The sequence below is a fragment of the Ixodes scapularis genome, unplaced genomic scaffold, assembly GCF_016920785.2.
Source record: "Ixodes scapularis isolate PalLabHiFi unplaced genomic scaffold, ASM1692078v2 PGA_scaffold1__304_contigs__length_218370807, whole genome shotgun sequence".
Taxonomy (NCBI): Eukaryota; Metazoa; Arthropoda; class Arachnida; order Ixodida; family Ixodidae; genus Ixodes; species Ixodes scapularis.
Genome location: NW_024609846.1, coordinates 10,202,504 through 10,220,670, shown reverse-complemented (window position 1 = coordinate 10,220,670; position 18,167 = coordinate 10,202,504). Strand labels below are relative to the sequence as shown.

Sequence of the window (18,167 nt, the reverse complement as noted above, 5' to 3'; positions counted from 1 at the left end):
TGCGTCCCCATCCAGCCGGCGACACGATGACGGCGCAGCTTTGCTCCGGTTTACGGACCGCGAGTTACCATCCGCCACGCGCTCGTCGACCACAGTCTTGCCCGCTGGGATCAAGATCACAGAGGACCTCGCTCGTGCTATGCCATCAACAGCGACATCAGCGGAAGCGCCTACAAAGGGACCCCCCCGGCTACAGCGCGCCAGTGGGCATGGAAGCTTTGCAGCGATGAGGTGGCTTATGTTTTTCGTCTTGCCGCAGGTTAGTAGTCGTAAACCTTGCCACTGTTTTAGGTCGAATTACGTTTGCCTAGTTGTGCTTCCATGCCCCGGAGCTTTTATTGAATCTTTTAGAGCGTGTATTGAATCTTTCAGAGCTTTGTTGCTTTTATTATGTGGGGATGTAGAGAAGAACCCAGGCCCTATGAGCAAGCAACAAGAGGATGAATTCCTTGCGCTTGTGCAGACGGTCGCGAAACTTCAGAGTAGTCTTGCTCTTCTGCAACAAGAGGTAAACCTACTAACACAGAAAAATATAGAAAGCGAAAAATCTGCTTCCGCTCTAGAAGAACGCGTTAACAACCTAACAACCCTATTGGAAAAACCAGCATGAAAATCAAACTGGCCATGCTGGTAACTAAGCTGGTCAATCTGGTCAATGTGGTAGCCAAACTGGTTTAACTGGCAATCAAGCTGGTTTAAGCTGGGCAAGCTAGAATTTAAGGTGGTCAGTCTGGTTTAAGTAAAAACCAGCATGGTCTAACTAGAATCTGGTTTTAGATTCAATCTGGTGTAGCTGGGAGCCAGTCTGGTCCTAACTGATCAAACTGGTTTTCCATGGAGCCAATGTGGTCAAGCTGGGAGACAAGCTGGTCATGCTGGGAGACAAGCTGGTGAATCTGGTCGAACTAATAATCGTTTTGGTCAAGCTGGTCATGCTGGGAGCGCGCACGCCAAGGTCGGCTAGAGATAGCCGAACTGGCATTGCTGGGAGCGCGCGCGCCAAGGTCGGCTTAGGCTAGAACGAGGCCACGTCCTGTTCTTTGTCCTCTCCTTTTTGGTAGACAACCGGGCGAGTCAGGCGCTCTGCAAGCTACCTTTGTGTGCGAAAAAAGAAAGAGAGAGAGAGTGGTAGGAACGGAGAATTTGAGACGCGTTTGGCTATCTTGGACACATTTTCGAAGGGACGGCTGTGTGCGCGTTGTTTGGAGACTACTTGAACGACGGTGCAAGCGAAGCGGGTTTTGAGGAGACAGCGAGCGGCAGTCCGTTCAGTGCGGGAAGATGTCGGACGTCCCGACTGAGGCGTCGCTTCGTGTCTTCGAACGTGTGTATGCTCGTGAATGACGGTGGTGCCGAGGAGTATCGCCAATGCCATCGAAGCCACACGGATTTCCTCGCCATTGCCGACCACGCAAGTTGCCGCTTCGCCCCCATCACTGGCGGGACCCAGGTTCGCTTCTCTCATCCGTGTAGTATTTTCTTTTGCTATTGCCTGTTTTTGGCGTGTGTCTAGTATTTTTCGTGTTGAAAGATAAGCAATCGGGTTTTATTAACATTGTTGCCTTTGTACCGAGAACCACTGTCTGTGCGTCGGTTAGTACTAGCTGTGTCAGCGCCGAGGATATGTAGCATCTGAGTTCATGTGAGGCGGCTGCAAGTACGAAACTAATAAATTGGATGCCGAGTTGGCTTTTCTGAAGAGCTTGGCTTGTTTATCGCGTGTATTAATTTAAACACGTTAAACTGGTTGGGAAGTCCACCAGCATGACCAGCATGCCAAACTGGGCATGCTGGGGCAATAACCCAGCTTGAAGCTGGGACCAGATCAACCAGCATGACCAGTATAACCAGATAAACCAGCATGACCAGTATGACCAGATCAACCAGCATGACCGGCATGCCAAGCTGGGCATGCTGGGGCAATAACCCAGCTTGAAGCTGGGACCAGCTTAAGCTGGTTTTTTCAATAGGGAACTGAACTCGACTTACTAAAGCGGAAGGAAATCAGTAACGTCACACCTACCGAACCTCAGCTTACTACAGCTCTAAACGAACTTTCGCAGCTGAAAACCCGTTGTGACGACGCGGAGGGCAGATCCCGTCGTAACAGCCTTCTATTTTTTGGCGTCACTGACACCGATAGGGAAACGTGGGCCCAGTCCGAGGGCTTGGTAACCGGCCTGTGTTCCAGTAACCTAGGCGTGAATATCGAATCAAGCAAAATTGAAAGAGCGCACCGCTTGGGAGCGTTCAATCCACAGAAATGTCGCCCTATAATTGTGAAGTTTTCATCATTTAAGGATAAAGAGGGCATTCTTTCGTCGGCATTTAAGCTCAAAAGGACACGTGTAGCCATCAGTGAAGATTTTCCCATTTCTGTCCGACTTGCGCGCCGTCACCTTCTTGATTTTGCCAAGCCTAAAGGCACGACTTACAAGCTGCGTCACGATAAGCTGTTTTTAGATAATAAGTGTTATTTATATGACGCCGCTCTTGGTGCCGTGAAGGAAAAAAGTGCATAGCAATGCCAGCGTTCATTTCGTTTTTCGTCACCCAATCAACCTGCAAAACGCCGTGATATCTGTAACAAACCTTCTTATCATTCTATTTTATTTACTAATATTAGAAGCTTGATACCAAAAAGAGATGATGTGATTTCCTTGGTTGAGGCATGCAACGCAGATTTCCTTGTGCTTACCGAGACGTGGCTAAGCCCCGATATATCCGATACTGAACTTTTTCCTTTGTGTCCAAACTTTCGTGTGTATAGGTGTGATAGATCCGGTAGGAGGGGGGGTGGTGTGCTTTTAGCTATAAATAATCAAATTCCGTCCCGGGTTATTCCGATTCTTACTGACTTAGAAGTTGTATTTGTGTACGTCGCTACGACGCCCCCCGTAATAGTGGCTGTGTGCTATAGACCGCCAGATAGTGATAAAGAATTTGTTAACAAGCTATATAAGTGTATTTCTGAAATCACCACTAAATACCCTAACGCCTTTGTTACTCTCTTTGGTGACTTCAATTACCCGAACGTTGACTGGTCTGCCCTCTCTTCTAGTTGCGCATTGTCTCAAGAATTTGTAGACTTTTGTTTAGATTTCAACTTTACAAATGTTATCACTCAGCCTACTAGGATTACTAATCACTGTAGCAATATACTCGACTTGTGCTTAAGCCAAGACCCCTCACTCTTCAGTAACATCACATACTTACCCGGCATTAGTGACCATCTCGTCATCGATTTAACTCTCTCTCTCTCTGCTGCTCATAGATCACATTACTGCAAATTCATTCGCAATTACGCGAGAGCTGATTACGCATTAATCAACTCGAACCTCGAAGATTTTTATCATACTTTCTCAGTTAACTTCTGGGAAAGAACGGTTAATGAAAACTGGACTCTATTCAAAGATAAAATGATCTACCTAATCGAACGCTTTATTCCACTGACCCGTATTATATCTGACAACACTAACCCTTGGTACAATAAAACAATTCATAGTCAATCCAATAGGAAAAAAAGACTCTATAAGCGGACTAAGGCTGTCAACACTACGGATTCTTGGGACACCTGCTACGAATGCGCTAGGGCTTATAAATCAGCAATAAATCACGCCAAAACCAAATTCTATAGTATCGACCTCCCCAACATACTAACCACGAAACCAAAGAAGTTTTGGAAAATAATCAATCCGGCACTTTCACTTCCTTTGCAATTTGTAGATGACGACGGACTTCCGCTTTCTGATAAACACGGCGCTCTTGCTATTAATAATTTCTTCTGCTCCATCTTTACTAACGAGGACTTACTAAATATTCCCGACTCGTGCCAATCCACTCACCCTCTCATGGATCCTATCGTAATTGACCGTACTGGAGTACTTAAGGCTATAGATCAACTAAAGGTGTCCTCCAGCTCCGGAGATGACCAACTTAACTCTAAGGTATTAATAAACACTAAACACATTTCTTCCACTTTCCTCTGCGACGTATTTTCTCAATCTCTTAAACTCTCTGAAGTACCTTCAGATTGGAAAGTTGCTAACGTCATACCCGTTCATAAAACAGGCGATCGCCAACTAATCAGCAACTATCGTCCCATCTCGCTCACCAGCGTTTCATGCAAACTCTTGGAGCACATTCTCTATTCTAACATAATAAATTTCCTAGACTCTCATAACCTCCTTTTCAAGCACCAGCACGGATTTCGCAAGTCCTACTCATGCGAAACTCAGCTAACAGCATTTCTAACTGACGTTTACTCAAATTTCGATTCCAATGTTCAAACTGACGCCATCTTTATTGACTTTTCCAAAGCATTTGACAGGGTCCCTCATCAACGCCTTTTAATGAAACTAAGAAATATTAATCTTCACCCCTCAGTAGTCAATTGGATTTCTGAATTCCTTACTAATCGCACACAGTACACTTCTATTAACAATATAAAATCTACCACAAGCGCAGTAACGTCTGGCGTCCCTCAGGGAAGCGTTCTTGGCCCCCTTCTTTTTTTAATCTACATTAATGATCTCCACCGTGGCATCACTTCTGACGTACGTTTGTTCGCCGATGACTGTGTCATATATAGACCCATTCATTCACGCCACGATCAGCTAACCTTGCAAAACGATCTCCAACTTATAATTCAGTGGTGTCATAAATGGCAAATGGCTTTAAACTATAATAAATGTAAATCGCTATCTTTTTCCCGCAGTTCACATGGTCTATCCTCCTCTTACCACTTTTCTGGCATCCCAGTAACTGCTTGTTCATCGTATAAACATCTAGGAATTCATCTGACATCTGACCTGTCATGAACCACTCATATAACAACTGTGATCGCCGATGCTAACCGCACTCTCGGATTTCTTCGCCGTAACCTCAGACAAGCCACATCCCCCGTAAAACAACTAGCTTATACTACCTTGGTCGGAACTAAACTAGAATTCGCTTCTTCCACATGGTCACCGTGGCAGGCATACCTAACTAACAACCTGGAATCCGTTCAAAGCAGGGCCCTCCGTTTTATTTATTCCGACTATTCCCCATACGCAAGCATATCAGGACTTCGCCAATCAGCTAACCTTGACACTCTTTCTCACCGCCGCAGGGTGTCTCGTCTTTCTCTTCTTCATCGGATCTTTTATTACAACAGTCATCTCAGACAAAGTTTGTTATCCCCTCCTTACCGCATTTTCCCTCGTCTCGACCATTCTTGCAAACTCCGTCCGATTTCATCGTCAACCGTCACTCACCAAATGTCTACTTTACCATTGGCCATTGACGACTGGAACTCACTGCCTGACGTAATTGTTACCTTATCTGATACTGAGAAATTTTCTGCAGCCGTTAGCTTATTTTTTCTAACCCATAACTAGATTACAGCGTGTTTTCGTAGATAAATAGTTTTGTTACTTGTTTGTTTTTTAAGTGTTCACTCCCTTGTGTAATGCCCCCTGGGCCTTCAAGGAATAATAAATGATGATGATGATGATGTAATGCATGCCAGTTTCGGCCGGCAGCTGGAGCAGCTGGTTGGGGCTGAATTCCCCACATCGTTGTTTGTACCTGCTCCAGAGTCGCTACTTAAGAAAGTGAGGGGAAGGCTACAGTGCAAACAAAGATAGGCCAAATAAGAGAGCGATATTCATTCTCAAACTTCATCAGATATCCCACAATCTAAGAGTGACCTAGAGATACGACACGCTTATCGTGTTTTCTGCATCTAACAAACTCGCGCAATTGTGTCTACGGGTTGCCAACAAAATTGTATCCAAGCGCATTTGCTCAGTCAAATAGAGGAACAAATATGTGGAATGTATGATGGGCATCGTGTATAGGAAGGATTCCGCTGACGTGCGGCGAGGTATTCGTCGGTCAAACGGGCCGATGTATAGATGAAATATTGGATGAGCATGCTTGGTATCTACGGTCGATAGCTGGGGGAACTTAGCGCTTCGTGGCGCAAATCGTGGATGCCAGCCTGACTTCCATCACGTCACGATTGCTGGAAGTGGGGGGGGGGGGGGGGGAACAGACAGGCTAGCGAAAGTTTAGAGACCTACACAATCAAGAGAGGGTCTGGACAGCGTGTAGGCCAAACATCGGTCCTTCAACATAGCGAAGAGATATGATATCCGGACACGTGCTGAATTTGCCATGCTGGTGGTGAATTTTTTGGACACATCACGCTTCGCAGGGCCAGTTTAAAAGTCTCTGGATTATTGTCTCAGTAACATCCTTGATCTCTCGCCGTCCCGGCCAGGTTTCGCGACGGCCAGGAGTTTAGCAGGAGCCAGAGGGCTAACATGTCACAGGAAGTCAGGAAGAGCATGAAGCAGCCGCCTTATTAGAGACCAGCGAAATCAGCACTCCACGCCACTCCGTCGTCGTCGTGGTCGACCATCATTACTGTCAGCGTTATGGCACGTCCGGCATTAGCTAGCTTTGCCGCTTTGAACCTCATGCAGAAGAAGCATGTTTCTGCTGTTGCCATTCTAATGAATTTGGTATATTGAGCGTCTTGCTAAATATGTGGTCTTAACGCGGACACACTCGCTAACTAGATGCAAAAAAGCATATATATATATTTGTTTTATTTTCTGTAAAACTGTAAACACCTATTCAACACAAGTGATTTCGCCCGAAGGTTGCGCAGGTGATCTCAGTAACTGTTTTAATAACATACAGATAAGACCGGTTTTTAGATTTTCCTAAAACACACTAATAATAAATGCTGGATTTTGTATCATTTGCTGGCTTGCATGTGCAATTGTTAGGATCTCGAACGCACGGAAGGATGAAGTCGTCCATGAAGGGCTTAATTCTAACGAAGTACATCGGGAGATCGGTGACGTTGCATGGCATCTCGGCAGCGGTTATTAGTCCCATCAAGGTCCAGCGGCCATCTGTTGTCTTGTACACCAGCGGGCCTCCGCTGTCGCCCTGTTTAAGAATCAAAAGGCGAATAGAACAAATTAAAGGGTTTAAATAGCGGGAACCCACGCGAAAGCTAATTTACATTCGTTCACTTTTAATTAGGATAGAGCGCATTGTGGGGCAGCCATCGCGCTAGTTTGACGCCTTCCATTTTCGTGTCAAAGAAACCTGTGGCTTGTTTTTACTAATAAGCGTACTCTCATTGAAAGGTACTTGGAAAGCAACGTGTCTGCACGGCCACGCACTTTTAATTTGTCTTGTAGCTCAAAACAGGAACCACTAGACATTAACAAATATTTGAGTGGTGGAACGGGTTTAGTCTACAATTCCGAATGTTACTGAAAGCAGTATAGGCGAAACTATATAAACACCAAACTGCGAACTTATATGCTTATTGCTGTCTGTCCTGTTTGACTAACACTTCTCCGTCCTCTACTCTGGAAGCTCTAGAACTTATAACACTCAGTTCTAAAATTGCCAATCAAACTTCCGTGATCACCTCAGAGAGCACTGCATTGGAGTTCTAATGTGGGTCACAGAGAAAGTGCGAATACACCTGGGCTCCTATTTCTCGGAGCTTGTATCTATACCGAGTTCATTCATAAGCTGACAGTGCGGAAGAATCAACGTGCTTGTTGGACCAGTTCCATGTCTATATTTTTCCATACAATCGCGCTCCCGCCCATGCTAGCCCTCATACTAGCGCGCAGAGAGCGGAGTCAGTTGATGATAGGGAGGTGGTTGATTGACCCGGCGAGCGCGTAGCTCTCAATTGCACTGTCAGCTTAGGGGTGAACGGAGTATAGGCAGAAAGCTGAACATTTGGGGTTCGTTGGTATGCCTAGACAATAATCGCGGAGGCAGTCTACCATGACAAAATAAATAAAAAAACAAACAGACAAGTCACGTGACTTCCGATTCAAAAAGAAATATATCTAGGGAAGTAGTAATTCTACTGATGAAAGTGCAGAGTGGCGGCGGGGAGTAGCTTTACTCTCCTCCAGCACGAGCTTCCTACCTTTGACGACGCTTAGGCGACTCGTGCACTCGAGGGCGCGTGCGCTTCTAAAGTACGGTGGAAGGCATAGAGCGTTTGCTGGCGAATGGGCGTTCTGAAAACACGCCCTGTTGTTTTCATTCCGTCAGTGAACACAGTTGACAGCGTTCTTGATTGTTGTCGGTAAAAAATTCTGAATTCTGAGTTTTTCCAGTCGTAATATTACCGGGACTGGCTGCCCCTGTCTTCCCAGGGCAGCCAGATGTTTCTAGGGCCGTTCAGCGCATGCGAACACCTACGTAAGATATAAAGATTGATTGCGGAGATTTTGAATCGGAATGTTTTTAAATGCCTTGGGAAAGGAGATTACTCTTTTTAGTTCTTCAGACTTGCCCTATTATAACTTAATAGTGCATATGTTACTAACAATATGTTAGTCCTCACCAAGCATATAGATCCAAAGTCGTGCATAGCGCAAACGATGTTTCCATGAAGTGACGAGTCGTTATACAGCTTATCGCATTCCTCATTTGGGATTAACTGAACTCGGGCTTGTTGGAGCAAATCAGGAAACGTATTTTTGGCCGGGGAAACTGGCGCCGTACCGGGGTCATAGTAGTCTTCATATGACTCGGTTGTGTCTGAAATATAAAATCAGATGGAGGCCGAACGATTAAGTTGACCATGAGAAATTCTTTTTGATTTGAAACAAATCTGGAAACCGTGAAAAAGTCTGAAGCTCAATCTTGCTCGATTGATCTTTGTTATTTGAGTAGGATTTAAAAAAAAATAAAGAGTACAGAACGTTTTTAGAGCGCAGCTCTTAGGGGCCCGTTCCCGGCTTGAGCGGCGTCGCCGTCGGCGTAACCGCAACCCTCGTAACCCTCGTGAGGGTTACGAGGGTTACGAGGGTTAATCTCATGAGGGTTACCCTCACGAGGATCACGAGGGTTACTTACCCTTGTTACCCTCACGAGGGTTACGAGGGTTAGTTACCCTCAAAAGGGTTACCTTCACGAGGGTTACCCTCACGAGGGTTACTTACCCTTGTAACCCTCACGAGGGTTACTTACCCTTGTAACCCTCACGAGGTTTACGAGGGTTAGTAACCCTCGTGAGGGTAACCCTCGTGAAGGTAACCCTTTTGAGGGTTACGAGGATCAGTAACCCTCGTGAGGGTAACCTTCACGAGGGTTACCCTCACGAGGGTCACGAGAGTTATGAGAGTTACCCTCACGAGGGTTACTTACCCTCGTAACCCTCACGAGGGTTACGAGGGTTAGTAACCCTCGTGAGAATAACCTTCACGAGGGTTACCCTCACGAGGGTCACGAGGGTTATGAGAGTTACCCTCACGAGGGTCACGAGAGTTACCCTCACGAGGGTCACGAGAGTTACCCTCACGAGGGTCACGAGAGTTACCCTCACGAGGGTCACGAGAGTTGCCCTCACAAGGGTTACTAGGGTTACCCTCACGAGGGTCACGATGGTTACCCAGGTCAAGTGACCCCCCCTGGGGTCACGTGACCTGGGGATACCCCCGAGGTCACGTGACCCCCCGTTGACGTCATAGCCACGGATGACGTCACCGGCATCCGCATCGTCATCGTCATCATCACTGATGACGTCCCCGGCATCCGCATCGTCATCAGTGATGATGACGATGACGATGCGGATGCCGGTGACGTCATCAGTGACGTCACTGAGGACGTCACCGGCATCCGCATCGTCATCATCATCACTGATGGCGTCATCAGTGACGCTACTGATGACGTCATCGGTAGCGTCACGTGGCCCCAGGTCACGTGACCCCCCCGACGTCACGTGACGCCCCAAGGTCACGTGACTCCCACAAGGTCACGTGACCCCCAAGGTCACGTGACCCCCCGCCCCCCGAGGTCACTTGACCCACCCCCCAGTACCCTTCCCTCCTCCTCCTCAAGAGCTGCGCTCCAATTCGGCGTTACAGGGAGTTGTAAACGGCTTTCACTTTTTTTAACGCGAAATTGGCTTGAGTATATCTGTATTTTCTAGCAAGTTAAAATTGTTTAACGAGCGTGGTATGAGGGAATCTCAACTACATGAATTCCCTGGAGAAGGGAAGCAAGTGACGCAAAGGACAAACACTAATCTCCAAACACAGCTCAGTGACTTGTACGCGGCTGAAAAATCCGCCTGGTCATGGTTGGTAGAAAACTCCACTGGAAATGGAGACGTCCCGGGTTCTATACCAAGACCAGGAGGATTTTTTCTTGGTAGCGCACCAGCAACCTAGTTGTGTTTGGAAACTTGTGTTTTTCATCGATAATTATAATGCAATTAAATGCATCATTGTTCCTCTTCCCAGGGATTATTATAGTTATTCTTGTCCACCTCGCTTACACCTTTGCATTAATTACATTATCATTAAAAGGAATCTTGTTAGTTATGTTTAAGAATATACTTCTTGGGCGTGGCTGAAAATAGGGTGCCTAGTTTTGAACCCCTGGAAATTAAATGAGGAGGTGATGAGAGTAGCAATTATTTCTCAACGTGTTCAAGGTAGGTTTCACCATTAAAACCGTGGTTTTGATTCTTAAAATTAAGTTTCTACTAGTGAGCTATATTGTAAGTATTACATTGCTACAGGCAGTGTATCCTTATATTCATAGTTATTTTTCAGCATCGAGTGTATCGGGGAGTCAGGCTCGCAATGACACTAAAAATGCCAATATAGTGAGAGGGGAATAACTAGTGAAGTATAAAATTATATTTGTATTAGATATTTGAAGTGTTTATGCCCCAGAAGGATTGAACCAAATGAATACGGGAACCTAAGCTGTTAGGCGCTTTTATAGCAAGCTTAAACCGCAGTAACATTCTTATACGGGCACTGACACCCCAAAGGTCGTATTTTTCGTTGTTGTATAAAACGATGCAAATTGTAGATATAGAAACACAAAACAAAAACGCAACGCGAAAAAAAACAAAACAAAAACAGACTCCTGCGTGCGCGCACGCCTTTTCATTTTGAGCGTCCTTCTCTCCCTTCTCTCGCCTCCTTGTATCTTTTTATTTCTGACGCGCGAAAAGTTGAAATTAAGGAGCATTGTAAGTGACATTTCTATTATATTTAATAACGACAGCCGTAAAACGTGTTTTTTTTAATGCAATTGCGAACATACTACGTCCCTCCTTTTTGAAATACCTAAAATCGGAGCCCAAAGTGACGTCGACTCGTGGCTTTTTATCCTCCCTTGGGAAAACATGGCGGCGCTGGCGGCGGACGGCGCATAGAGCACTGAGGATTGTCGGTGAGTCGGGGAAGCGGGCGAAGTTCTTTTCTTTAGGTGCCCTATGACCTCTCAGACATTGAGAAGGAAATCGTCAAACGGTCACAACACCTGGGTTTGGTATCTGTTTACTCTAGTTTCGGTTGTGACTTCGCCGTGGCAGCATTACACGCAGAACCGGCGCGACGCGGCCCCTCGCGTCGCTGAAAAAACGTCCACTGCGCGTCCTCTTTGACCTCACACTATTTCAAAGAATTTGAGGTTGCTGAAAGGGCCCTAAAATAACTTCAAACACAAAATTGAAGCGTTGGCTGCTCACAGCAGCAGGCGGCGGTCACTGAGAAGAGCGTTTGGGTTGGATTGGATTGGGTTTTCATGGCGCAAAAGCATATACGGCTATAATGCGCCAGGTACATCAACTATTGCCGAAAAGGGTTAGGAAGAAGAAAGAGCTCTAGTAGCAGATGATGTGATAAAACTATGAAAATGAGGTGATGAGGTGTGTATAAGTGTAATAGGTAATAGGCATTGTTTTCAATCATTTCGGATTATAAAGAAAATCTTATTTGACCTCTTAGCGCCCCTTTAAGCACATCTGAGCGCATCGGTATACCCCACCTTCAGTTACTTCTTGGGATTGTTTCTCGGAGCCGGATTTTACTGTCATCAAATCTTCTTTGGCATGAGACCCGTCCATATCTTCAGACAAAGACTGGTTATTCCACATGACCGCTGCAAAAAGGAGTAGAAAAAAAAAAGAGATTGATTAATGTAGCTGTATACTGTAGGTGCTAACATCATGGAGTGCATCAACATCGTTAAATTATTACAACAAATTGTTGCAAGTGTAGTCCTCAGTAATATATATTTATAATTATAAATTAGAATTTTAAAGAATTCATTAAAAGATTGGCAAAGCAGTGTGCCGTGGACGCAAGCGGCGCGAAGACTATTTTGTTGTTGTTTGGCACCTCGCTTCCCAATTGCTATCTGAAGGTTTGATACACGCGGTGAGGACTTTAGAAAACACATTATAATGACAACGTATTTATACGTTCTGTAAAACAATACAGACGATTTTTAGAACACTTTTTGGGAGATTTGGTTCTTCGATCGAGGCGTTGTCCAATACTGAGTTATACGAATAAAAGTCAGTGAGACCAGCAAGTGAGAGCTCAGTTTTTTTTATGAACTTAATGCCTTCCCATCACTACTGCGTTTCATATTGCCATGCCGATTTTACTAGTTAGCAAGGAACACCTAAATTACGTAAAGTTTGCTTTTCTTTTGAAGGGGATGAATTCTACGTGATTTACGTGTGTGCCGAAATCAATATCCCAAAACAACTGCCTTGGGCTTTCTGAAGAAATACAGTATTTTTATTTATATGCTTATATGAATAAGTGAACCATAAATTACTTTGACAGGAATATAGCAACCTTAACTTTTATTTGCTGTCAAAACCTTTGATTTTGTTTTTTGACGCTATAATCACTGTAGCTGACTCGGACGCGGTCATATTTACTATATAAATATCTGTAATCTGGTATCATTCCTAAAAAAGTGCTTTCATGAGTTAGTATTTACTAACTTTGCCGTTCCGAACCGTCACTCTCATACAGAACAGCAAGTAAGCTTACGTGATGACAAGAAAACACGTTTAAAAAGAGCATATTTCAAGAAACAAAAGACGAAGAAAGTGTTAATGGTTTACGTAACATTTGAAACATTGTCTTCGGAGCGGGTATTAAATTGTGATTTTTTTTACGATGAACCGCTGATTTCAAAATTATAGAAAAATTAATATATGTGGTGCTCAAGCGCACATTGAACTTCTAACGTTTTAAAGAGCCCCTTCAAAGCAATAAAACAGTTTAAATGCAGAGTTTATATATGTTATAAAATTACAATTTGATAGGCGTTTGGTGGAAGCGTAAGAGTGTACTGGAAAAGCGCTTTTAGTAATACCTGAAAAGTTTAATATGCTGTTGTACCACAAATAAAAAGCAGTGTCATAATTTCGTGTAATAAACTAACTCTACTTGTTAGTTAGGTATAACCTAAAACGTTTTTACAAGTGTATACTGCAGCGACCAAAATGATTAATACCGGAAAGCTAACAAATTATTCCAAATCATTGACGCTATGCTACTGTGTATCCGACCTCATTCTTGAACTATTGTTGGACAGAAGGATTATATGAAGCATCATTTACGTACAACGTTTACATTTTTAACTTCGCTATCTTGATCGGACATTTGCGAATTAATGTATGACTATACTCCGTCTCATCGTACGATGGACTAAAGCCCAGTGCTACAGGCCGCTGGGTCCAATAAGGAACCCGATAAAGCCACGTGATTTGTTTGCTGACTGCGTACGCTTGCTACTACTGAAGTCTACTGAAGGGGCTAGATATCTTCTGTATGCGATGTGACGAAGAGAACTCGGGATAAGAACCAGTATCGATTAAGAAATGAAGATGAGTCAGACTGAGTGTTCGACAAGGCAGCGTATGTACGGACTACCTGTGAACGGGGGATACGGGTCCAGGTGCGTTCACAAAGATTGGATTGGATTGGCTGAACGACTTGCGCCCTCCAGCTTCTCCAAACAGTTCACATATTTACGAAATATGGCATGAACGTTTATGAGACTGAATACCGTGTACTTTTCCTTCGCCAATATAGATAGCACCCTTTCAACACAGAAAACCATGAGCGAAATATTAGTGCTCTTCGTACTCTGCGTATCGAAAGTTCTCTCGCGCACTCCTTTGAAATTCGGATACGCGCTTTCCCGGGGTAGTGCTCCTCCCCCCCCCCCCCCTTGGCCTTCGGGCCCTAGTTCATCGCAGGGTGAGTCGGAGTGTAGTATCAGACTTAAGCGCGAAACACATGTACGACGAAACCGTCCGATCCGACGTCCAACCGCGCAATACGACGGTCGGAGGCGAGGGTTTTCGTAGCATCGGAAAGCGTTGAAAACCCTCGCCTCCGACCGTCGTATTGCGCGGTCGGACGTCGGATCGGACGGTTTCGTCGTACATGTGTTTCGCGCTTTACTCTTTTCGAATTTTGTTTTCTTTAAGTATATGTTATACATCAGTATTACCAAAGGCAGTTTGGACAGAAATACCCTGGCCTGGTTGAAATGTACTCATGCTCTCGTAGTAACAGTATGTTAAAAAAAAGTCGTGGAGGTTTTTTGAACACTTTGTAAATCCTGTGTATGTTCCTCCAGAAATATTTTCAGTGGAATATACGCCAAAGGATTACACTTGTATACCTAACGCTACAAGTTAAATATTTATAGATTAGGGGCAAAGGAATGGAAAGTGTTATCTCGTAAACGGCACATGGTAGCACGTCCAAACGCCCACCGCCATTTTCCTGTTATTACTTTAGCTGAGAATACGATGAAAGTCACCTGGTGTAATGGTGTATTCTTAATAAATTTCAATATTTCGGTAAACCAAAAGTCATCAGTATACAGCCGGAAGATGGAAAGTACATAATTTGGGAGTTCAATATTAGGCATTAAAAACTAGAGAGGTCCCAAAAAGAAAGGCTTCGTTTTTTCAAGAGGAAAACGGCAACGCCTGGAAATGTCAGAGGTAGCATCAACTCTTTGGGATATCTTTCCATTAACTAAAACTACCATAAAGTTCCAAAAGAACGCACGCCCCCGAGTGGGCATCGGGTTTTTCTGGCTAATTATTTGTAACATAAAAATTCCCAAACATCGCCCACCCCCCGATTCCTGTCGGACGTCACGCGATATCTGAGAGGAATCGCACCAACCGCGGAATTTGCTGTACCGGCAGGTCTGACAAATGTGACAGGCAAATTTGTAGAGGGTTACTTCGTGTTTATTGCACCATAAAAATTGCACCTGCTGCATCCGCCATTTGCGGTATCTGCTTTCGTGAGATGCGAGTTCTTCGCACCGTGAAAGGCGAATCTGCTGAGTCCGCAACCTGCGGTATCCTTTCCCGTGGCACAGGAGTACGTACTGAATTCCCGCGTGTTTATCGCATCGTTCAACTCTAATTTGCCGTGCCCGCGATCTGCGGTATCAATTCCCGCGTCACGTGGTTTGTAGCCGGTGCTAGGGTGTTTAACAATAATTATTTATAAAGTTTTGCTCTGGCCTTCCCAAAGATAGCCTACCCCACGCTTTTCACCATTTAATTCTTGAATTTGAGTGGGCGTTCTTTCAAAATGTTACGGTACACGCAAGCAACTGGACACGATGTGGACAGACAGAAACCTCTAAATTATTCGTTTTTTTAACAATATCAGCCTTAGGTGTTTTTAATGACAACTTTGTTAGTTGCTCTTACGTTCAGTGTATCCCCATCCAGCAACATACATGGGAACGTCACAATCTGGATTGTCATTGATGTCGGACAGACAAACTGGTTTAATGGTTTCTGAAAATTCCACAGGTCTTTTCAGTGTTATGATGGCAATGTCAGTCTAAAAAAAGAAAGGTACAAGTGGTTTGATATAATTCAAAATTGAATGTGAACAATATTAATACTTTCAGATTAGTATATTGCAATACATAAAAATTAAATTTAGTCATTAGCCGTGTGCATGAACAAATCGGCGAAAATCAGAATAATGAAAGATTTAATTAAGATATTCTGGAGGAGGATAACACTGCAACATTTTGAATATTTTCCAGAATTCATTTATAGCCCTAGGGATGAAAGAACCGTATGCGGTTTATTAAAGAAGCAGAATTTCATTTATTTTTTGCTTTATTCAATGAAAATCTACGAGATGATGGCAGAAGTAGAGGATAAAACAAAAAAAAAAAAAAAACACGTAGATACTTTTTAGTGTCGTCAATTTAACAGCTACCAAGCACTATTTGAGCAATAGAGAAGTGTGTAACAATTTTCATGACAGCGTTCATGCGGTCACTTGCCTCGAATTTGTCCTTTACAAATTGAGAGTACATGCAGATGGTTTCAATTTCTTCCTTCAGTCCTTTCTCTCCTTGCTGCCTGGAATGGCTCCCAAGCAAGACGGTAAAGAATCTTTTGGGTATTTGGCTGTAATTAGATTATACATAGCATTATTATTTCTGTGCTTACTCTGTACTTTAAAGGAACGTCATATAAACACCACGTGAGACCTAGTGCGTCCTCCTGATTGAATTTATTCCCTAAAGAAAGCTGATCTGTACAAAAGTTTGGAAAAGGCTACATTGTACTCCGCCGAAGACTTACGCGTTTCATGTGACGTCAGCGTCTAGGGCGCACATGTGTTGCTCGTCTCAGCCACTGGGGGGCAGCACCGCGGGTGCAAAGATGCGCTCCGATAATGCGTTCAAACTGAGCGGTTTTTCAGAGCGCCGTAAAATGCTCTCCCTGCAGCTGCCCTATATATTTCTAAAAAGAGTTGTTTTAGTGGTTTCGGATGATGCTTGGCAAGTTTCTCAGTTGAACCACATGTTTGTTTTCACTAACTAAAACATTAATGAATACATTTTAGTTAATTATCTCGCTAATTAGTACGTTTTTGCAACTCTTGACGTCCGCTAAGGTCGGTAGATTGTTCCTTCAAAAAGTTCATTTTTTTTTTTAAATCTCTAACAGCCTATATTTAGGTTTTTTTTATATATATATGATGAAGAGCGGTCGCCGCTCGAAACGTCGTAATAAATTTCGTATTAGTAACTCCGACAGTACGAATCTTAGACTCATTAACTTTTCCCGGTCCATTGTTTTATATTTACCTTATTTCATATATATATATATATATATATATATATATATATATATATATATATATATATATATATATATATATATATATAAAATTTTAAAAAAGAGGAGCTGCCTTAGGGCACTTTTAGTTATGCCATCAGCATACCCGACCGGGCGCCCACTAGGAACAAGGTATTTTTGGCAACTAGGCGGCTAATTAACGGAGATCTCTTAATTAACTTCTTAATTGTTGTTTTTAGAGGGCCTATTTCATTTACGAAATTGAAGACCAACCTTAATATGCTCCAACCCCACATCGAAATAAAGGCACAAAATATTTCTGCGCGCGTTTCAGGCTAAATTATTTCTTTCCCGCATGCTCTTTCAAACCGAAACTGACCAGAACAAGGGCGTCAATGGCGTCGATATCTTCGCCCTCGCTAGGCAGTGACGTCACCTGTGATGCAGGCACTGCCGTCAGCGCTACTGCAACACGTTCCTCTCTCCTTTGTGTTTTTGCTTACCGCGGCAGGTGTAAATCACGCTGTCCCAGCGGGCATCGTGACGCTACCCTTTCCTTTCGTTGATATGATAGAAGCTGCTCTGAAGACTTGTGCCAATGGTGCTACAAAGCGACGAACGCTGCGTCACTTGCTCGTCTGTTGTAAAAGACACAGGCTTGCACCCATACCTTTTGAAGGACGAAGGCTACAAATAACATAGGCGCTATGCGATTCATAGTGCTGTGCCTTTCTTTCTCTGACTGTGGCAGGAAACACATCTGAATGGCGTCGCTCATTGCGACAAGGCTTTCGGTTGAAGAAAAAACAGACATGGTAATCGCATATTTAACTATGCAAAAGAATGCTCGTCGTGCTGCGCAACTTTATGCCGCTCAGCAGCCAGGTCGCTTCGTTTCTGCCCACACTTCGTTCAGACGCGTTTTCAACAAGTTTGCATCACGTGGCACAGTGGTGAGTGGGCGAAGACAGAAAAAATATGTCCATAGCCGCGAATTTCAGACTGACGTTCTCGCGTACGTAACAGCTAAGCCTGAAGCAAGCGTGCGCGAAATTGTGAGGTCTTCTGGGACAACGATCTCTACAGTGTGGAAAGTGCTTGCGAAGCATCGCATGTATCCGTTTCATGTTAGCCTGCACCAAGAGCTACACGGCAGTGACTTCCAACGACGACTGGACTTTTGCAATTGGGCCATGATTGAAATTGACCGGGA

General features: G+C 44.1%; 2 protein-coding genes across 2 annotated transcripts; one reads left to right on the top strand and one right to left on the bottom strand.

The window, feature by feature from the left end:
- Positions 1-205: 205 nt before the first annotated feature.
- On the top strand, positions 206-2,762 carry LOC115322720 (the record flags this gene model as incomplete). Its single annotated transcript, XM_040213957.3, has 2 exons — positions 206-585; positions 1,973-2,762. Coding segments are annotated over 2 exons (930 nt in total), but the record flags the coding sequence as incomplete, so codon positions are not given.
- A 3,943-nt stretch (positions 2,763-6,705) lies between these two features.
- LOC115318290 (chymotrypsin B-like) lies at positions 6,706-17,672 on the bottom strand. Its single transcript, XM_042290692.1, has 6 exons — positions 17,575-17,672; positions 16,150-16,276; positions 15,557-15,692; positions 11,830-11,943; positions 8,384-8,580; positions 6,706-6,948 (listed from the first exon to the last, which is right to left on the bottom strand). The coding sequence occupies exons 1-6, from the start codon at positions 17,670-17,672 to the stop codon at positions 6,727-6,729; spliced, it is 894 nt and encodes a 297-aa protein (XP_042146626.1). The 3' UTR covers positions 6,706-6,726.
- Positions 17,673-18,167: the final 495 nt, after the last annotated feature.

Coding starts and splice junctions, on each gene's coding strand:
- LOC115318290 (XM_042290692.1), bottom strand. CDS start 17,672: ATGAATCGCATAGCGCCTATGTTATTTGTAGCCTTCGTCCTTCAAAAG. Junction 16,277..17,574: donor AGACGAGCAAGTGACGCAGC/GTTCGTCGCTTT, acceptor ATCTAATTACAG/CCAAATACCCAAAAGATTCT. Junction 8,581..11,829: donor ATCCCAAGAAGTAACTGAAG/GTGGGGTATACC, acceptor TTTATATTTCAG/ACACAACCGAGTCATATGAA.